This window comes from Halichoerus grypus, chromosome 8 (assembly GCF_964656455.1).
Source record: "Halichoerus grypus chromosome 8, mHalGry1.hap1.1, whole genome shotgun sequence".
NCBI classification, from domain to species: domain Eukaryota; kingdom Metazoa; phylum Chordata; class Mammalia; order Carnivora; family Phocidae; genus Halichoerus; species Halichoerus grypus.
In genome coordinates this window covers 57,260,906-57,284,033 of record NC_135719.1, presented here as the reverse complement: position 1 = coordinate 57,284,033, position 23,128 = coordinate 57,260,906, and the positions used below count along the sequence as shown (strand labels likewise).

Genomic DNA, 23,128 nt, shown 5'->3' with positions numbered 1-23,128 from the left:
CCTATGTTCCTCTTAATTTCATCAACCATGTTGATGTAAATGCTATCTAATTTCATCAATCATGTTGATGTAAGTCAGATATGCTAAAATTTTTCAGCCACTGTTAAATTTTTTGTCTCATTTATTTTGTAAAAGGCATAGTTCTTGGTCCCTGGTTTTATCCAAATGAGACTATGCAGTATGCATTTCAATGCTGATATTAAGGTATAATTCTACTTATTAAAAAGAAAAGGCAGAATTCTTACCCCATCTCCAGTTTTGTGAAAATCAAGATTGGGCAGTGTTGGCATATGAACAAAGGCTTTTTTCCTTAGTCCACTGTAGCAATATGTAATAAACAGTTAAGGTCTAAAGCATTCTAAATTAAATGAATTGCTTATATATAATCACCATTTGAGAAGTAACCACATATGAAATAGGAATAAAATCAGCACGAGATAACATCTACTTTCAGAGTTCTTCAGTAAGAGAAACCTCAATATTATAAATTCAGGACACTTTCACTGTTTTGAAATTGGAATAGTCTCTGTAGAATGTTATTGTCTTAAACAAAACAAAATGATTCTCATCGCTATAAATTTTATGAATAAATGTTCCTAATAGGCCATGCCAACCACCAGTAACAAACAGGTCAGAAGGAAAGGAATATCCAGATGGAAACCTGGCACAGCACAGGGAAACTTTAGCCCAGGGCACTGGGACAAAAACAACTCTAAAGAGTGTCACAAGGGCTTTAACCTTTTCAGTTCTTTTTCCACTGAAACACACAGGATTATCACCTGTAACATGCCAAGGACCCATCAAGACAGTTTTGCTTGTACTCAGAGAACAAGGATGGGTCAAGCAACAAGTGAGCAGAGAGCACCTGGAGCTGTTTCAGAAAAGCAGTGTCCCCTTCCTTCCCCTTTCCTCTCATCTCCACAGAAGCAGGTTTCTGTGCTTTGAAAAAGGCCAAGGGCTACGTAAAGAGAAATAATATTTTTCTAATACAGAGACCCTCTATTTTACAGCCTTCTGACAAGAGTCAGAAGGACTTTAATAAATTCTTCATTTTCATTTCCTTCTGTTTGCTACTAAGTATGTCTCTGTCACAACAGGGACCTTTCCTATGCTCTGGCTTTAATTTTAATACAGGCTTTAAATGGTTGGCTGAAAAAATACTTTAAAGAGAATATAATCATCCAGGACAAGTTCCACAGGAATTTTCCTGAGTGGTGTATATTTTGCCAAAGAGATCCCGATGTTTCTAAATTACGGGAAGAAGACAGCTAACCTCTTTCTCCATTTTTACTGATATGATTTACAATAGCTGCACTGTGACCTATCTCAGTTAATTCTTATTGTTAAAGAAAAGGAGACTGGACCATTAAGAACACACATTACAGTGACAGAATATGGTGAAATCTATCACAATCCTAAAACCACTATTTGTTATTTCTCTTGTAGTTTGATATATAGCCAGGAAAATAATGTTTGCAATTATTCTACCAAGAACTTTGAGTTGTTTATATTTGTTGACTTAAATTTACTTCTAAATATAGTTGCTAGTTGAATTACAACAGCAGATGTTCTAAGTGATTACTAAAGAGAGTACTAAAAACCATTCCGGTAAAGGATATTTAGATTTGCCTCTTGTGCCCAGACGACGTGCCTTCATGTTTGGAAAGACATTTTTCATGATCTTTCCAAAGTCAGCAGCACTTAATGGATGGTAACCAAGATTGTCACAATAGCTCCTGCAAAAGAAGGAGGGACCAATTTAGAGCAACAGAACTCAGAGTTACACAGGACAGTGCTATTTCAATACAATTTGACCACTTTAACAAAATTAAAAGCCACATCTTCAAGTCATTCACCACAAATTTCACTGATCATAACTCTTTGGAGACTAACTCAGGCTTAGTTAGCTTGTTTCATCCTCAAGGTATACAGTACCACTGCTTTCAATAGCATCCAAAAAAACTCACTGTAAGAGATACCCCAGTACAAAGTTTTCCAATTATAACCCAACCCTGCACTCTGAGATGAGCATATCCAGCTCAACCAGCAGGGCTCTACATTTCCACAGAAGTATCAAATTCATACACTGAGATAATTTCCAACATACACATTAGGTAAGTCAGACAGCAGAAACAAAACTATATAATTTAAAATAGAAACATGATATATTAGGCCTAAAAGGGACCTTAGGGATCATCTATACCAACACTCTCATTTTACTGATAAGGGAAAAAAATGAAGGCACAGAGAGAGATTCCAAAGGTCCAGTGTTCTTTCTTCACCCCCACCACTTCTATTATTGCCAGGAAAAAGTACTTTGTAAAACAGTAACTTCAAGTGGGAACAGGGAAACAAGCCAAGTCTTAACTACTGCTGGAATCCAGTCATAGGTAAAGAGCCAATCCCTCCTGGACCAGTTCAGCAGCAGGAGAAGGCTACCAAGGCCTTTGAGAGAACTGCTACCTGAGAAACACCAAAGAGGACATCAGAGGAATTCCGTGGGAATCCAGTCATATTTCCCCACCTCACCTCTTATTTCAGCACTGACCAGAGCAGCTTCTTGATAATGTCATGCAGTGGAGAGCCAAAAAGAGATTTAAGAAGAAACAAAGGAAAACAACTGAAGACCTGTGAACAGGATATAATGGTAACTGGGACTTCAGTTCTTGTAGACTGCTGAATATATCAGCTCTTGCTAGTATGTAAAAACATTATATATACTTACATGTATATTTATATTGTATTATCTATGTAACATAAATATATATAAATATACATTTGTATTATGCAATACATTCCTGAAGTGACCTGAATTTAAGAAGTCAAACTGGGTGAGACTTAGGAGGACGTAGGGACCCTGGGGAGCCTTAACAGAGACACTAGGGTCAGGTTTTGGAGACAATGGTATTATTCTTGATTGTGCCCTTCCTATACCCACACCAAATTCCACGTATCTCTGGTGCGAGTGTGGGGAGAGAGGAGCTGCCCAGCAAACACATTCCCAGCAATGTTGAAGAGGGGGGAGAAAGGAAAGGAGCTAACATGCATTGAGAATTCCCCTGACAGGAAGTATTAGATTAAATATGTCATATTTAACTTGAGACTACATGTAATACTCTGAGTGGTTCAGGGGTCAAGGTTGAAGGTACAAAGTGAAGAGGTAACTATTTTCCAGTGTTGACAATTTAAATGAATTGTATCAAATCATAACCATTTCAGTATCAAGTTAAATCAGTCATTTTTATGGTTTAAATCAGACCTGAAAGAGAATTAAATGATGTTCTTTTGCACCTCGGGGACTTGACATGTTCCCCCTACCTGGAAAAATTACTTTTCTTATTCTTCAAGTCCCAGCTGAAATGTTATTTCAGAAGTGTCTCTAATAACTCCCCTATCTAAAGCAGCGCCCTCCTGTGACACTCTCACCTTATCTATCAGTGTACTCTGTTTTTTTTCTTCTCATGACTTATAATAATTATGTAACAGCCAATTTCCTTGTTGTTTGCCTCCTCCATTAGGCTGTATGTACAACCAGGGCAGTGACCATAACTACCTCGTTCACCACTGTACTGTCAGCATTAAGAACAAGATTTAAGAGTCACATTAAATTTTAACATAATATTATGTCAGGCTTAAAACAAGAAACTTTAAAGAAACATATAAGGCAATAAGGAAAACACTGTCCACAGAGCTCCTATGATAGCAATGGCATATATATGGGCCTAAAGAACCGGACACCAAATAAAGAGAAGCAGGGCAATGAGTCTAATGAGAAAGGTAATATAACCATCCTATTCTCCCTCTGGGACTTAGGTTTTCATGGTTTTTCATTACATTAGTCTACCAAATTTTTTTACTTTGGCAAAAGGGATGTGTGAAAGGTTGGCAAAGTAAAGTATCCAGATGATCACTACAGAATTTGCTTGCTAAATCCTGAGTGTGACTTCAGAATGTGAAATGTTTTTTGATTCTATTTATTCCATTAAAAGAGAGGAATTCTGGGGTTCCTGGTGGGTTCAACTGGTAGAGCATGTGACTCTTGATCTTGGGGTCATGAGATTGAGTCCCATGTTGGGTGTAAACATTACTTAATTTTTTTTTTTTTTTTAAATAAGGAGGACATGTAAAAGAGAGGAATTCCTCTTTTGGAAGGATTTTTTTTTTTTTTTTACAATGACCTTATCTTCAATATACTCTTTAGTGGATAAGTATAAAAAGTACCTTGTAGACATATAAACAGCTCAAATTACTCCTCCTAAAAAAATAGTAGGCAATGTTAAGAATAAAATTGCTTATGATTCAAAATTCTATACTTTGACATCTTATATGTCAAAGAGAAAATAGAGTCCCAAATTAAAAGCAACCATACTGGAGCAGGTCCTCAATTTCTTTAATTTTATGAACTCTCAGAACTGGCAATGAGTTCAGAAGTTGTACAGTTCAACTTCTGCTAAATGATGGGTTACATCAATGTGAACACTTCCCCTGATAGAGAGGGCTCTAGATTGTAAAATGGCCTATTCAATTTTTAGTGGTTCTAATTTTCAAAGAAAAAGGATTTCATTATAAGAGCCCATTCTCCACTGGGAAGATATAGATATTCAATGATTTTGTTTTAATCTGAGGAAGTATTTTTAGGTTACCTATTCATAATTTTGAAACCAGTGCTATGTAACAATCTACAGATTATTCCAGGTCATGTGGAGATCTTGGTTATTTACATCTGGTTTTCCTGGTTCATAACTTTAACTGCAGGTTGATCAAGCAATATATAATGTCAGTTATGGTCAGAATGGCTAAAATTAACAACTCAGGAAACAACAGATGTTGGTGAGAATGTGGAGAAAGGGGAACCCCCTTATACTGTTGGTAGGAATGCAAACTGGTACAGCTACTCTGGAAAACTGTATGGAGGTTCCTCACAAAGTTAAAAATAGAAATACACTACAATTCAGCAATTGCACTACTAAGTATTTATCCAAAGGATATAAAAATAGTGATTTGAAGGGCACATGCACCCCAATGTTTATAGCAGCACTATCCATAATAGCCAAAACATGGGAAGAGCCCAAATGTCCATCAACTGATGAATGGATAAAGATGTGGTGTACACACACACATTAGTCATCAAAAAGAATGAAATCTTGCCATTTGCAATGATGTGGATGGAACTAGAGTGTATATGCTAAGTGAAATAAGTCAGTCAGAGAAAGACAAATACCGTTAAGATTTCACACATATATGGAATTTAAGAAATAAAACAGATGAACATAGGGGAAGGGAAGAAAAATAAAATAAGATAAAGACAGAGGGAGGCAAACCAAAAAAGACTTTTTTTTTTAAGATATTTATTTATCTGACAGAAAGAGAGAGAGAGAGCAAGCACACAAGCAAGGGGGGAGCAGCAGAGGGAGAGAGAGAAGCAGGCTCCCCGCTGAGCAGGGAGCCCGATGTGGGGCTCGATCCCAGGACCCTGGGATCATGACCTGAGCCAAAGGCAGACGCTTAACCAACTGAGCCACCCAGGCGCCCCAAGAGACTCTTAACTGTAGAAAACAAACTGAGGGTTGCTGGAGGGGAGGTGGGGGGGGTGCAGGGTAAATGGGTGATGGACATTAAGGAGGGCATGTGATGTAATGAGCACTGGGTGTTATATGCAACGGATGAGTCACTAAATTCTGTATCTGAAATTCATATTCCACTATATGTGAACTTGAATTTAAATAAAATCTTGAAAGAAAAAAAAGATATGGTGTCAGTTAACACTTAACTCAGTGTCAGATCATATTTACCCAAGACTTAAAAAATGGGAAGGAACAATGGTACGTTCATAGGATAACTAACATTCTAATGCCATTCTTAAAATGAGATCTTTTTTTTTTTAATCTCATTTTTTTTATAGTACGCTTTCAAGACTTTGAAATTAAGCCTAACTTTCAACATGATCATCAACACATCACTCAAAATCTTTGGTAGCAAATCAGTCTTTAATGTTTATTCATGCCATTTACAAATTAACTATAAAAGTTAAACAATTACTTAAAGTTACAACAATATAAACAAAAGTCATAAAAGATTAGGGGCAAAAATACAGCCTTAGGTTACCTTACCATACCTGGACATTTTTGAGTGCTCTGTATGCATTACATTATTTAATTCTCCCAATGACCTGGAGGCAGGTTTTTTTTTTTTTTTTTTATTGTGCAGAGTTGTTTTTATACTCCTCTGAGTCTCAAAACCATTAAATAGGAGCTCCTATTTTCTTATAGATGTAAAAAAAAAAAAAAATGGCCATAGCATACTTTATATGAAAACATGCACACATATTTCACTACATGTAAAATATATATGCATTATTTACAGTGCTGGAATTCAATAAATGTCGATTGATGAGGATGGTGATACAATTAGTCTCTAAAATGCACTTAAGCTGTTTCACTGCAATAGCACATTACTACCTATAAAAAGTGTGATGCAAAAAGGCCACCCTATACTACCAGGTAGAAAATCAAGGAAGATAGCATTACATGTGTATAAAATGTTATAAAGTATAACTGCTTTTATTTATAAGAACATACACTAATTTTGGGTAGCAAAAATTTGAAATGGCATAGTGTCAGCCATGGATGGCTACAATTCATGGCATACTACTGTCTTCATGCATGATTTCAAGATCCATACTTTGGATACCCTTCACCCATTTCTCCCATTCCCCCAACCCTTGCCTTTTGCAACCACCAGTCAGTTCTCTGTATCTATGAACTATTTATTTTTTTAGGTTCCACATATGAGAGATCATATAGTGTTTGTCTTTCTCTGTCTTACTTCACTTAGCATAATGCCTGCAAGATCCATCATACATTGTCTGAATTGGCAAGATTTCACTTGTTTCTTTGGTGAATAATATTTGTGTATGTGTGTGCACCAGAATTTCTTCATCCATTCATCCATCAATGGACACTTAGGTTGTTTCTGTATCTTGGCTATTGTAAATAGTGTGAGGAACATGGGGATGTATGTATCTTTTTGCATTAGTGTTTTCATTTTTGGACAAGTATCCAGAAGTGCATCATATGGTAGTTCTATTTTTAATGTTTTGAGGAATCTCCATATTTTTTTCAATAGAGACTGCCTGCACCAATTTACATTCCCTTTTTTTCCCATTACCTCACCAACACTTGTTTCTTGTCCTTTTGATAGATAACAGCCATTCTAACAGGTGTGAGGTGATATACCTCATTTTGGTTTTGATCTGCATTTCCCTGATGATTAATGATTGAGCAACTTTTCATGTATCTGTTGGCCATCTGTATGTCTTCTTGGGAAAAATGTCTGTTTAGATCTTCTGCTCATTTTTAAAAATCAGTTTGCTTTTTGCTACTGAGTTGTAGGAGTTCTTTATATATTTTGGATATTTTCCCCTTGTAAGATACATGATTTGCAAATATTTTCTCACATTCGGTAGGTTGCCCTTTTATTTTGTTAAGCTTCCTCTGCTGTGCAGAAGCATTTTAGTTTGACATAGTCTCGTTTATTTTTCTTTTCATTGCTTTTACTTTTGGTGTCAGATTAAAAAAAATCATTGTTGAGACTTATGTCAAGGAGCTTACTGCCTATGTTTTCTCCTAGGAGTCTCATGGTTTCAGGTCTTATGTTCAAGTCCCTAATTTTGAGTTGGTTTTCATGTATGGTCTAAGATAGTAGTCCAGTTTCATTCTTGGGCATGTGGCTGTCCTGTTTTCCCAACACTATTTATTGAAGAGACTGTCCTTAACCCATTGTATATTCTTGGCTTCCTTTGTCATAAATTAATTGACCTATATGCATGGGTTTATTTCTGAGCTCTCTACTCTGTTCCAGTGATCCGTGTGTCTGTTTTTATGCCAATACCATACTGTTTTAATTACTAGACTTTTAACAGAGTTTGAAATCAGAGAGTGTGATGCCTTCAGCTTTGTTCTTCTTTCTCAAGACTGCTTTGGGGTCTTTTGTGGTTCCATACAAATTTTAGGACTCTTTGAAAAATGCCATTAGAAATTTCATAGGGATTTCATAGGGATTGCATCACATATGTAGATTATTTTGGGTAGTAGAGACATTTTAACAGTATTATTTCTTCCAATCCATGAGCATGGAATATCTTTCCATTTGTTTGTGTCTTCAATTTTTTCCTTAATGTTTTGTAGTTTACAGTATACAGATCTTTCACCTCCTTACCTAAATTTATTCCTAGGTATTTATTCTTTCTAATAGAATCACAATTAAGACTGTTTTCTTAAGTTATGATAGTTCAATATTAGTGTATAGAAACACAACAGATTTTTGTATATTGATTTTATATCCTGCAACATTAGTGAATTCGTTTATTAGTTTAACAGCTCACTGATGGAGTCTTTAGGGTTTTTGATATAAAATATCATATCATCTGCAAACTGTTTTACTTATTTTTCAAATTTGATGCTTTTAATTTCTTTTTCTTACCTAATTGCTATGGCTAGGACTTCCAATACTATGTTGAATAAAAGTACCAAGAGTGGACATACATGTCTTGTTCCTGATCTTACACAATGATGTTAGCTGTGGGCCTGTCATATATGGCCTTTATTATGTTGAATTCTATCAAATGCTTATACTGCATTTACTGAGTCAATCATGATTTTTATGCCTCAATTTATTAATGTGGCATATCACATGTTGATTGATTTGCAGATACTAAACCATCCCTGCATCCCTGGAATAAATTTTTGATAGGTATGTACTTACTGCCATCTTGTTAATTGTTTTCTGGCTGTTTTTGTAGTTCCTCTCTGTTCTTTTCTTCTTTCCTCACTCTCTTTGTGGTTTGATGGCTTTCTTTAGTAGTATGTTTATACTGCTTTCTCTTTATCATATGAGTATTTACTACAGGTTTTTGCTTTGTGGTTACCAGAAGGCTTACATATAACAACTTATCTCTACAGTAGTCTATTTTAAGTTCATAACAACATAAGTTTGATCACATTTTAAAGCTCAACATCTTTACTCTTCCTCTTCCATGTTTTATGTTATATGTTTCTATCTTCTGTATCCCTTAATTATTGTAATCATAGTTATTTTTACTTTTGTCTTCTATACTTCACACTAACTTTATGCTTATTCCACTACCTTTAGTATATATTTGCCTTTCCAGTGAGATTTACTCTTTCATATGTTTTGTTGTTATTAATGTATTTTCTTTTCCACTTAAAGAAGTCCCTTTAACATGATTTAGTGGTAATGAACTCCTTTAGGTTTTGTTTCTCTGGAAATCTCTTTATCTCTCCTTCACATCTCAATGATAACTTTGCTAGGTAGAGTGTTTTTGATTGGAAATGTTTTTCTTTTAGCACATTGAATATAACCTGCCACTCCCTTCTGGCCTGCAAATTTTCTGCTGACGAATTTGATGATAGTCTTATGGGGCGGGGGGGAGGAGTTCCTTTATATGTAACAAGTTGCTTTTCTTTTGCTGCTTTAAAAATTCTCTCCTTGTCTTTAAAGATTTTAATTATAATGTATCTTGGTGTGGGTCTATGAGTTCATCTTAATTTGAAGTCTCTGGGTTTCCAGGATCTGGGTATCTGTTTCCTCCTCATGTTAGGGAGGTTTTCAGCCATTATTTCTTCAAATAAGAAATTTGCCCCTTTCTCTAGCTCTTTTCTTCTGTGACTCTTAATAATGTGAATATTAGTCTCCTGATTTGTCTAATAAGTCCCTTAAGATATCACTGTCTCATTCTTTTTTGTATTTGCTGCTCTGATTGGGTAAGTTCTATTGCCTTATCTTCAAGCTCACTGATCTTTTCTTCTGCTTCATTTAGTCTGTTGTTGAACCCCTCTAGTGTATTTTTCAGTTTGGTTATGGTATTCTTCAGCTCTGTGACTTCTACTTGGTACTTTCTTATGTTTTCCATCTCCTTGTTCAAGTTCTCAAAATGTTCATCCATTATTCCCCCAAGTTCAGTGAGCATCTTTATGATCATTACTTGAATTCTTTATCAGGTAAATTACTTATGTCTGAAAAAGTTTTTCTTTTTCTGAGGTTTTATCTTATTCTTCCATTTGGAACATATTCCTCTTTTACATTTTGCTCTACTCTGTGTCGGTTTCTATGCATTAGATAAAACAGCCACCTCCCCCCTGTCTTGATGGAGTGGTCTCATGTAGGTGAGCCTTGTTGTTCAACCCTGCCCTATCTCTTGGCTATCCCAAACTTCTGTGCTTGTCCAAGTAGTCTGTTATATTTTTAATAGCTCCCAGTAGTTAAGTAGATGCCAAGACCTATCAGTGTCCTGAAAAGGAGGATTTCAACACCTAGAATCAAGCTAATGGGAAGCCAGATCATCAGGTAGCAGCTTTTAAAAGTATGCAAACATACATAGTCCTATGAGACTACAAGTGTAGCCCCACTGGCCATCAGAGCCAGCAATCTGGAGGTGTCCTTTGGGTGACAATTGCAAAAATTAGGGCTCCTGATGAGTCTGCAACCCCTCTTCTGAAAGATACTGGTGAGCTGCAGCAAGACAGAGGGAGACTGTGGTGTCCACAGCCTCCATTCTTCGAGACCAGCTCCATAGACCACTAGATGTATGTCAAACCTGAATCTGCGCCTCAGATCAAAGCTCCAGGACAAGCAAAGAGGCCTCCTACATAGAAAGACTGGGAAGTGTGCCCCAGTCTGCTGTCTGTGCAGTGCCTTGGAAGTGGAAGCCTTCTAAGAACTGTCTCTCCATTTGGCACAGTTCTCTGAGACCCAGGAATTTAAGACCCCTGGCCATCAGAGCCAAGTGATCAAGGGGTATCCCCTGGGTGGCAGATCCAAAAACTGAGGCACTAGACATAAAAGCCAAGGTGTCAGACATGTAAAAATTCCCTTTGGGAGACACTGGCACTCTGGAACACAACAGAGGGAAAGTGCAAAGATAGTGCTTGCCCTCAGATCTCTGAAAAGGATTACAGTTAACCCTTAGATGCATATTTAATTAGAAGCCTGCTCCATAAGCTGCAGCCATAATTAGCTAATAGATCTCCTCAGAAAGACCTAGCCTCTTGCTATGCCCTGGGGCTAGCAGCTGTTTAAGAATTCTTTTTCCATTGGTGACAGTCCTTTGGGACCCACAAGTGTTAGACCCCACTGGCTACCAGATCCAGATGATGTGGAGGTGTTCCCTGGCAACAGCTGTGAAAGTCAGGGCACCAGAAAAGGGCATAAGCTCCTTTTTGGGTGACAATGATTATTATAGTCCCCTGGGGCAGGAATGCAGCTTCCTGGCCTCCAGAGGCAGGTGATCAAGAGGTATCCCATGAACAGCAGGTGCAAAAATCTGAATATCAAATCTGTATAGAAGTTCCCATCTAGGAAATACTGGTGCTCTGGAGCATGGCAAAGAGAGGGTGCGAAGATGGTGTCTACTAGTCTTTGTCCCTATATACTATTCCAGCAGGATCTTAGATGTGTATGTTAAATTAGATGCCTGTCCCTTAGGCTGATGCTCTAATATAAGCAGGTAAGCCTCCTTTACTTTAAGCAGTCTGCTGCCTCTGAACCCAGGCTGTGTGTGGGTGAGTCCAAATGTGTGTCTTTAAAAGCTGTGTCTCAAATTCCTAGTCTTGTGGATCTTGAGACATGAGCCCCGTTGGTTTTCAAATTTAGATGTTTTGGGAGCTTATCTCTCAGGTTTAAGTTTTGAGTCTTAAAAGCTGGGGTGCCCAATGTGGAGTTCAACCCCTTTGCTCCTCATGGAGGAGCTCTGGGTTTTGAGTTCCTTTCTAATTATGGGTTGCCAGACTGAGAGTGGGGTTTATGGGCAGACTGTGTCCTAGCCTCTCCTCCATTTCAATGTGGTTTTCTTCTCACTTGCCTAATGTGTATGTGTAATCATCCCTCAGCCAGTCTTTAGTTTTTTAAGAAGAATATTTTCCATATGTAGCTGTAGACTGAAGTGTGTCCACGGGAGGAGGTGAGTTCAGGATCTTCCTACATCACTATCACGAACTGTTCTCCTCAGGTATTTTTATTATACACATTTTAGAGATGAGGAACTTGCATAGAGAGGTGAATCTGAGAAGAATTTAGTTATCTAGCCTAACCCACTCATCTTACAGATGAGAAACTATTGCTAATTAGGGACTATAAGCAAACTGAATGCTTGGAAGGCAACCAAAATTATATCATTAAATTTTTTCCCAACATTTATAAAGAGAAGAATTTTTTAAACTTCTTTTTAAAGTAATCTCTACACCTAACATGGGGCTCAAACTCACAACCCCAAGATCAAGAGTCGCATGCTCTACTGACTGAGCCAGCCAGGCGCCCCTAAAGAATTTATTAAAAATTATTAGGGGTGCCTGGGTGGCTCAGTCATTAAGCGTCTGCCTTTGGCTCACGTCATGATCCCAGGGTCCTGGGATCGAGCCCCACATTGGGCTCCCTGCTCAGTGGGAAGCCTGCTTCTCCCTCTCCCTCTGCCTGCCACTTCCCCTGCTTGTGTGCACGTGTGCTCTCTCTGTCAAATAAATAAATAAAATCTAAATAAATAAATAAATAAATAAATAAATAAATAAATAAATAAAAATTATTAATTTTAGGGGTGCCTGAGTGGAACAGTCAGTTAAGCACCTCTTTGTTTAGGCTTTGTGATCTCGGGGTTGTGGGATCAGCACAGAGTCTGCTTGGGGTTCTTTCTCCCTCTCCCTCTGCCCCTCCCCCCTCCAAAATAAATAAAATAAATCTTTAAATTAAAAAAAAGGAAAAAATTGGGGCGCCTGGGTGGCTCAGTCGTTAAGCGTCTGCCTTTGGCTCAGGTCATGATCCCAGGGTCCTGGGATCGAGCCCCACATCGGGCTCCCTGCCCCGCGGGAAGCCTGCTTCTCCCTCTCCCACTCCCCCTGCTTGTGTTCCCTCTCTCGCTGTCTCTCTGTCAAATAAATAAATAAAATCTTAAAAAAAAAAAAAAAGGAAAAAATTATTAATTTTCTACTAAAAGCCTTTTTTCTGTACAAGATCCACAGTTATTTTGGTGAGGCTTAACACTCATGTATTACAGATGTTAACAAAAAGTTATGGGAATTTAGATAGGTCTCAAAGACATGGCAGAATTACATTCCCTTAAAAGTATTAATCAAACAATACATTTTCTAGGTAATCTGGAAGACAAATGAGGTAAAAGTAATATGGTCAAACATCTAATTAGCTTGAGCCTTTGAAAAGTGGAACAGTTGTTGAAATTCTCTAATATTTTTAAGGTACAATGAGCTCTTGAGACTCTCGAGAGAAAACTCTTTGAAAGCACATAACCTTGTGGGGCGCCTGGGTGGCTCAGTCGTTAAACAACTGCCTTCGGCTCAGGTCGTGATCCCAGGGTCCTAGGATTGAGCCCTGCATCGGGCTCCCTGCTCCACGGGAAGCCTGCTTCTCCCTCTCCCACTCCCCCTGCTTGTGTTCCCCCTCTCGCTATCTCTCTGTCAAATAAATAAATAAAATCTTAAAAAAAAAAGTACATAACCTTGATCATAAACAGATATGATTTTTCTTATTGTTTCATATTCTGGGGAGAATAATATTACACAGCTAAGTCTGATGCATAGTTAAAGTCCACTGGGCTCTGGCATTTGGAGGGAACACTTACAGAACACTTGAGAAGTACACAGTGTAATGTATGTGATGGTTTGGTGTCTCAGAGGACAGCATAGATGGAAAATTACAGCATAAGTTTGTTAGGTTAGTTATAGTGTCTTTTAGCCTAAACCTTAGAGAGAAATTTAGAGTTGTTACTAATACTATTAAGCCAAGCTTAGACTAAGATAAAATATCACTTTTGAAATTCAGGTAATCTTATTTTTGTGGTAAGCAACTAATACAGAAACAATATATCTGAAAGATTACTTTGTTTGACGTCAACAAAATTAATTTTAAAGGAGTTAAATTATAATATACATGTAAGTAAATATCATGTATGGCCTTATTAACCAGGTTTTCCTTCCAACTTGCCTTTCCTTTTTCAAGGAATTATTACCCATGTTTTTTTTTAACCAAATTTTTTTTATTAACATAATGTATTATTTGTTTCAGGAGTACAGGTCTGTGATTCATCAGTCTTACACAATTCGCAGCGCTCACCATAGCACAAAGCCTCCCCAGTGTCCATCACCCAGCCACCCCATCCCTCCCACCACCCTCCACTCCAGCAACCCTCAGTTTGTTTCCTGAGATTAAGAGTCTCTCATGGTTTGTCGCCCCCTCCGGTTTCGTCTTCATTTTTCCCTCCCTTTCCCTATGATCCTCTGTCTTGTTTCTCAAATTCCTCATATCACTGAGATCCTATGATAATTGTCTTTCTCTGATTGATTTATTTCGCTTAGCATAATACACTCTAGTTCCATCCACATCATTGCAAATGGCAAGATTTCATTTTTTTGATGGCTGCATAATATTCCATTGTGTGTGTGTGTGTGTGTGTGTGTGTGTATAAATACCACATCTTCTTTATCCATTCATCTGTTAATGGACATCTAGGCTCTTTCCAGAGTTTGGCTATTGTGGACATTGCTGCTATAAACACTGGGGTGCATGTGTTCCTTCAGATGACTACATTTGTATCTTTTTATTACCCATGATTTTAATTCCTTTTTTTTTTAAGATTTATTTATTTATTTTAAAGGAAAAGAGAGAGAGCGTGTGTGCACAGGGGGAGGGGCAGAGGGAGAGGGAATTTTGAGCAGACTCCCTACTGAGTTCAGAGCCCAATCTGATCTCATGACCCAGAGATCATGACCTGAGATAAATCAACAGAGTCAGACACTCAACCAATTGAGCCACCCAGGCGCCCCGATTATTACACATGATTTTAGGTAGTAATCCCAAGAAAAAAAAGGAATTTGTGTCCGTAATTATTTAATCATTATAAAAAAGCTAATATTTGGGGCGCCTGTGTGGTTCAGTCAGTTAAGCATCTGCTTTCAGCTCAGGTCATGATCTCAGGGTCCTGGGATCAAGCCCCACATGGGTCTCCCTGCTCAGTGGGGAGTCTGCTTCTTCTTCCTCTGCCACGCTCCCCAGCTCATCCTTTCTCTCTCTCTCAAATAAATAAAATCTTTAAAAAAGGTTAGTATTTCTTTTATTACTTCTTAAGAAAGGCTTGATTTCTCACTATGGCCTGTGAGAGCCATTTAAACCAACTATCCTTTTGGTCAATTTGGATTGTATTGATCACACTATATAATGCTAACTTTTTTGGTACCCTTACTTTTATTTTTGAATTGCTTCAGTTCTTTATTTTAAATTAACCTAACATAAAATGTTCAGATTATATGAATATAGATAGTACCTGCCTATAGTTTAAGAACAAACAAAAACATTGAAGCACTAGGCCTTGGCTCAATGAATTCCTGATTAACCATCTCTTTTCTCTCAATTTCCATCCAAATCCAATTTTACTACACTATACTAATAGTTCTTCAATAGTTTCAAACATCTCTGAAATGTTAGTAAGAGGGTAAATTCAGACAGGAACAAGGTTGTCTACATTAAAAACAAACAAACCAATAAGCTCCAATATCATTTTGTATAATCATACCATTTTGTAGATGAGGCAACTAATGAACAGAGAGGTAAAGATGATTTGCAAGGGTAGTTAGTGAGTGGTTCTTTATACCACTGATGAGCCAAGCAGTTTTATATAATGGGTATTTAATATGTACTGAATGGCAGCACTGCAAAATCTTCAAAAGGCTCCTTCTTCTTTTTTTTTTTTTTAAGATTTATTTATTTGAGAAAGAGAGAGCTCACATGCGATTGGAGGGAGGGGTAGAGGGAAAGAATCTCAAGCAGACTCCCTGCTGAGTGTGGAGCCCCACACAGGGCTGGATCTCACAACCCTGAGATCATGACCTGAGTGGAAATCAAGAGATGGCTGCTTAACTGACTGAATAGCTCAGGTACGCTAAGGCTCTTTTATTTTTTTTTAAAGATTTTATTTATTTATCTGGGGGTGGGGGAGAGAGTACAAGCATGAGCAGGGGGAGGAGCAGAGGGAGAAGCAGGCTCCCTCCAGGGAGCCCGATGTGAAGCTGGATCATAGAGTCCTGGGATCATGACCTGAACTAAAGGCAGATGCTTAACCGACTAAGCCACCCAGGCGTCCCCTCCAAGGCTCCTTCTTAAGAATACTCATCAGTTCCCAATTAGATTTGCTGCATAAAATCTCAAATCAATACACACATATAGATATAACATGTACAGTATGGCATTCTTCTAGAAACTATGTCAGCAGAAAATGAGATGTATTTAACAAACCTTTAATGTTTATATAGGAGAGAAAAATGGACAAAGATTTAAATACATTCTCAAAAAGAGCACAGAACCAATTGGCCAAAAACACATATAAAGGGGCGCCTGGGTGGCTCAGTCATTAAGCGTCTGCCTTCGGCTCAGGTCATGATCCCAGGGTCCTGGGATCGAGCCCCGCATCGGGCTCCCTGCTCAGCGGGAAGCCTGCTTCTACCTCTCCCACGCCCCCCTGCTTGTGTTCCCTCTCTTGCTGTGTCTCTCTCTGTCAAATAAATAAATAAAAGCTTAAAAAATATATATATATAAAAAGGCCCTCAATTTTAGTTATCAAGGAAATGCAAATGAAAACCCAAATTGGGGGGAAAAAAAAAGCCCCCCACGTTCAGACAATATAGAATGAACAAAGAACATATATTCATAAATGGAACAGTGAACAGCTATTAGAATGAGTCAAACCCACACAAAACAAAATGCCCGAAACTTACAAAACATGTTGAGTAAGAAAGAACATAGATACCAAATTCTTGTAAACTTTCATTCATATAATATTGAAAAATAAATAAAGCCAGGGCAGCAGTTACTCTTGTCAGGTTTATACAAAATAAGATTTGTATCAGCTAAGGCCAAAATGTTGGATTGTGGATGAGTCTGAACAATAATAATTGCTCCCACATACTGAGGGCTTACTATATTCCAAGCACTGTGATAAACATTTTGCATATATTATTTTAAACCTTAACAAAAATAGTATGGTATTTTACAGAGGGATAGGAAGCAAACTGACACTAAAGGTTAAGGACTTGCCTACAACTCCAAACCCCAGCATATGTCTAAATTAGGACTCAAACTCAGATGTGGCTAGTTTCAAAGTCTAATGTTTCTCTACTGTATAATTATGCCTTCCTCTGAAAAATAAAGGCTTTGGACTTTATTCTGTAGCAAAGGGAAATATCAAATACAATTCGGAAGAAGTCCTTTTTATAGTTTACACTTTTTATAGCCTTTTAAGAAAGTCTTTATAGAGGTTTTTGTCTTCCAGGTGAACAGGCTTTATTTCTTATGATTAAAATGGTTATTCCATTTGCTGGTTCATTTCAGTTAACTTTTCAATGAAGTGTGGTGGTTAGAACTGCACATAACATTTCTGGTCCTTTAACATTCATGGATTTCAACTTTATAGTTTTGGTGACATCAATAAAAGTTGCACTGTAAGGACCACTGAAATCCACTTCTCCATAAAACGGTGGAAAAACTGGCAAAGCTGGTCAATATCAACTTTTCAGAGCCTTGGAAATTAACCCAAGGCTTGCAGTAAACTGGAGAGCCTTTATCCAAGAAAACAGGCTGATTTTCAGTAAGAACAGCTTTGTATCACTTTAACTTGCCCTAATCTGATTCCCTTGTGATCTAGTGGTAGCCTTGAAAAGTAACAGTCCAATATTCCCCAGTCCAGCCTGGTGGTCAGAATAAACATAACACAGCTGGAGCTCTCTCAAAGTCACATCCCAAAGAACTGTCATTATTTGTCTCCTCTTAGATTCTGTGTAAGACCCCATCTTTGGCTATATCTGACCTGTCTTAGAACTTGCCTACTGCAAAAAGCTTTCTCCCTTGAGTGGATGGAAGGGTACAGAGGGGAAACTGTTAAAAAAAAAAAAAAAAAACCAAACTGTAGGCAGGGGTGCCTGGGTAGCTCAGTATGTTAAGCATCTGACTCCTGATTTCAGCTCAGGTCACAATCTCAAGGTTGTGAGATCGAGCCCCGAGTTGGGCCCTGCGCTGGGCATAGAGCCCGCTTAAGATTCTCTCTCTCCCTCTGCCCCTCCCCTCTCCTCTCTCTAAAAAAATAAAATAAAATAAAAATTGCAGGCAAATGTCTTAACTTTGTGGCTGTCTGAGATAGTGGATAATAGTTGGGCAGACTAACCAAAAAACTTAAAAGGAAAAACTGGTAAGTAAGATTTCCATAGAAGCTCTGAAAAGCTCCATCTTATTCCTGGGACTCTAGAAGGCAATGCACATGCAAAGGACTGTGTGCATCTCAAGACCCTAGAAGGTCTCAAGCTCTCACCTCTGGCTAAACTTGAGGCTCCACAAAAGCAGGAAGTGGAGGCTAAAGAAGGGCTGTCAATTGCATGATTGAGTGTTTATGGTGTACCCCAACACATACACACAGAGCCCTTTGGCAAAGACTGGGAGATTTATTGCTTTAAGGTGTTTAAAGAAATCTCTGTCCAATCAATAGCTGACCACTAAGCTAACTGAGTAGAGACCTCAATGGCCAGACAAAAACATCAGAGAATTCATCACCAGCAGATTGGTTCTACAGGAAATACTAAAGGGAGTCATTCAGGCTTAAATGAAAGGACACCAAACAGTAACGTGAATTCACATGAAGAAATAAAGAGCACCAGGTAAAGGTAACTACATAGTAAATATAAAATTCAGTCTAAATGTATTTTTTGCTTGTAACTCCTTTTTTCTCCTATCTGATCTAAAAGACAACTGCATAAAGCACCAAATACAAATCTGTGTTGACGGGTGCATAATGCATAAGATGAATAGGGGTATGGGAGAGAACAGATATATATTAGGCAAAAGATTTTGTATACTTTTGGAATTAAACTGGTATTAATCCAAACTAGCTTTTTATAAATTGAGGTGTTAACTGCAATCTCCAGGATAACCACAGAAGAAAATAATTTAATATATATATATTAAAAGAAACAAGGGAATTAAAATGGTTCACTATAAAAAACCCATTTCATACAAAGTCAGTAATGGGGGACTTGAGGAACAAAAATAGACATAAAACATACAGAAAATAGCAAAAATGGCAAATGTGAATCCTATTTTATCAGTAATCACATTAAATGTAAATGTATTAAACTCTTCCATTAAAAGTAGGGAGAGGCAGAATGGATTTAGAATAAAATACTATATGTCATCTACATATTACATATATATTTTAAAATCAAAGAAACAAATAGGTCAAAGTAAAAGGATAGAAAAAGATATAGCATGCCAAAACCGAAGGAGAACAAGAGTGCCTATACTAATATCTGAGAAAATGCCTTTAGAACAAAAATTGTTACTAGAGACAAAGAAAGCATTATTTCATGATGAGAGGGTCAATCTATCAAGAAGATATAACAGTCATAACCTATTACGCACCTAAGTACAGAGCTCCAAAACACATAAAACAAAAATGGTCAAAATTGAAGGGAGAAGTAGATAATTCAACAATAATAATTATAGATTTCAATACCCCACTTTCAATAATGGATAGAACTAAGAAGAGGATAAACAAGGAAAGAGAAGACAAATAACAGTATATACCAACTACCTAACAGATACTCATGGAACACTCCACCACCCAGTGATAGCAGAATATACATTCTTCTCAAGTGCACATGAAATATTCTCCAGGACAGATCATGTATTAGGCTGTAAGACAAGTCTCAACATGTTAAAAAGGAATAAAATCATACAATGTATTTTCTCCAACTATAATGGAATGGCATTAGAAAGCAATAACTAAAGGAATGGGAAATTCACAAATATGTAGAAATTATAAATGGGTCAAAGAAGAAATCACAAAAAAAATTAGGAAATACTTCGAGATGAAGACAAATGAAAGCACAACATACCAAAACTTATAGAACAGTGAAAGCAGGGCTTAGAGGGAAATTTATAGCTGCATATGCATACATTTAAAAAGTTCTCAGATGAATAACCTAATCTTCCATGTTAAGAAATTAGAAAAGTAAGAGGAAGCCAAACCCAATGCAGGCATAAAGAGGGCATTATAAGGATTAGAGTGGAAATAAATGAAATAGGGACTAGAAAACCAATAGAAAAAAAATTAACAAACCCCAAAGTTAAGTCTTTAAAAAGATCAACAAGTCTAATTAACAAGCCTTTAGCTAAATTGACCAAGAGTAAGAAAGAAGAAGACTCAAATAACTAAAATCAGGAATGAAAGAGGAATATTACTACTAATCTTATAGGTAAACTTATAGAAATAAAAGGTACTATAAGAGAATACTATGAAAAACTGTATGCCAACAGATAGGATAACCTACACAAAATAAATTCCTAGAAAGACACAAATTACCAAAACGGACTCAAAAAGAAATAAGGCAATATGACCTACAAAAAGAGATTGAATTAGTAATTTAAAAAGTACCCACAAAGAAAAGCCCAGGCCTAGATGGTCTCACACTGTTGAATTCTACCAAACAGTTAAAGATTAATACCAATCCTTCCTAAGTTCTTTCATAAAAATAGAAGATGGAATATTTCCAAAGTCATTTTGTAAGGCCAACATTACCCTGATTCCAAAATCAGGCAAAGACATCACAAGAAATAAAAATAAAGACCTAGATCCCTTATGAATACAGATACAAAAATCTTTAACAAAATACTAGCAAACTGAATCTATCATCATGTTTAGAAGACTATACACCATGACCAAGTGTGATTTATCCTAGGAATACAAGATGGGTTCAACATACAAAAATTAAATCAATAATGTAATATACTGTATTAACTGCATAAGGAAAAAAAATCTGATATGATCACCTCAACAGGTGCAGAAAAACCATTTGACAAACTTCAACATCCAACAATGTGGTAACAGAATGTAAGTTCCTCAACTTGATAAAGATCATCTAGTGGAAAACCCACTGCTAACATCATACTTAATGGTGGAACACTGAAATCTTCCCTCTTCAAACTGGGCAGAAGAGAAGGATGTCTACTCTCACCATTTCTATTCAAACTGTATTAGAGATTCCAGCCAGGGCAATTAGGCAAGAAAATGGAATAAAAGCCAGATAAGAATGAGGTAAAGCTATGTCTATTCTCAGATGACACAATATTATATATAGAAAATCCTAAGGAATGTACTAAAAAATTATCATAGAGATAACTAGTTCAGCAAGACTGAAGGATATTAGATCAATATATAAAAATTACTTATTCCTATACACTAGCAACAATCAAAAATGAAATTTAAAAAGTAACTCCATTCACAATATCGTAAAAAAAAACACCTTAGGAATAAGCTTAATAAAAGGTGTATACATAAGAACTATAAAACATCCTTGAAAAAAATTAAAGACTTAAGTAAATGGATATATATCCCATGTTGAAGGATTAAAAAAGTAACACTGTTAAGATGGCAATACTTCTGTATTGATCTACAGCTGCAATGCCATCTTCATGAAAATTCCAACTTCTGTCCTGATAGACATTGACAAGCTGATGCTAAAATTCACATGGAAATTCAAAGGACCTAGAGGAGTCAAAATAATCTGTAAATAGAATGAATTTGGAAGACTCACACTTCCTAATTTCAAAACTTACTACAAAGTTCAATTAATTAAGACAGTGTAAGAGTAGCATAAAGAAAGGTATATAGAACAATGGAACAGAATTCAGAGTCTAGAAGTAAGCCCATATATCTACGGTCAACTGATTTTTCACAAGGGTGCCAAGACCATTCAATGGGGAAGAAACAGTCTTTTTGACAAATGATGCTGGGACAATTGGGTATCCATGGGCAATAGAATGAATTTGGGTACCTACGTCACACTGTGTACAAAAATTAACTCAAAATGCAAAGATCCAAAAGTATGAGCTAAAACTATTAAAACTCTTAGAAGGAAACAGTACACATCTGCATGACCTTTGATTAGGCAATAGTTCTTCAGATACGATACCTAAAAGCACAAAGTAACCAAAGAAAAAATAAATTGGATTTAATAAAAATTAAAAACTTGCTCATTTGAGGATACTATCAAAAAAATGAAGACAACCCACAGATGGGAGAAATATTTGCAAATCATAATATATCTAATAAGCATCTAGTATCCAGAATATATAGAGAAAACATAACTAAACAATAAAGAAAAACAATTAAAAATGGAAGAGTATTTCTCAGAGAAATGATTATTTCTCCACAGAAAGAGAATGAATATTTTCTCCACAGAAAGTATAGAAATGCCCAATAAGCACATGAAAAGATGCTCATCATCATCAGTCACCAGGAAAATACAAATCAAAACCATGAGCTATTACATCACATGCATTAGAAGGGCTATCATAAAAAAACTATGGACAAGTGTTTGCAAGAATGTGGAGAAATGCAACCCTCATATGTTGTTGGTGGGAATGTAAAATGGTGCTGCCATTTTTCAAAAACAGTTTGGTAATTCCTCAAAAACTTAAAACATAGAGTTATCATTTGATTCAGCAATTCAACTCCTAAGTATATGCCCATGAGAAATGAAAACACATGCCCATACAAAACCCTAGAGACTTTGTAAGCAGTAAAACTTCAGAGCAGCATTATTTATAATACCAAAAAGTGGAAACAACACAAATGTTCATCAACTGATGAATGGATAAAGAAAATGTGGTATATTCACACAATGGAATATTATCTGGCTATAAAGGCATTAAGTACTGATATATAATATAACATAGATAAACTGTGAAAACATTTTGTTAAGTGAAAGAAGCCAGATAGGAAAGGCCATATAATGAACAGTCCCATTTATACGAAATGTCAGAACAGGCAAATTCATACAGCCATAAAGTAGTAATTTGTTGCTAGGTCCTGGGAGGAAGGAAGAATGGATAATGACTGCTAATGGATATGGAATTTGGGGAAGTAACGAAAATATTCTGGCATTACTGGTGACTGATGCACGACTTTGTAAATATACTAAAAACCATTGAATTGTACAATTTTAAAACAGTGTATTTTATAATATGTGATTTATATCTCAAAAGATAAAATCTAAAAAGCTAAACA

General features: G+C 36.7%; 1 protein-coding gene across 2 annotated transcripts in view; it reads right to left on the bottom strand.

The window, feature by feature from the left end:
- Positions 1 to 23,128, bottom strand: part of RFX7 (regulatory factor X7) — a 137,827-nt gene that overhangs the window by 12,244 nt on the left and 102,455 nt on the right. For both annotated transcript variants that reach the window (XM_078079291.1, XM_078079292.1), the window contains 2 exons: positions 1,620 to 1,736; positions 246 to 330 (listed from right to left, as the gene is read on the bottom strand). In XM_078079291.1, the coding sequence (XP_077935417.1) occupies positions 246 to 330; positions 1,620 to 1,736 (202 nt within the window). The remainder of the gene's footprint in view (positions 1 to 245; positions 331 to 1,619; positions 1,737 to 23,128) is intronic.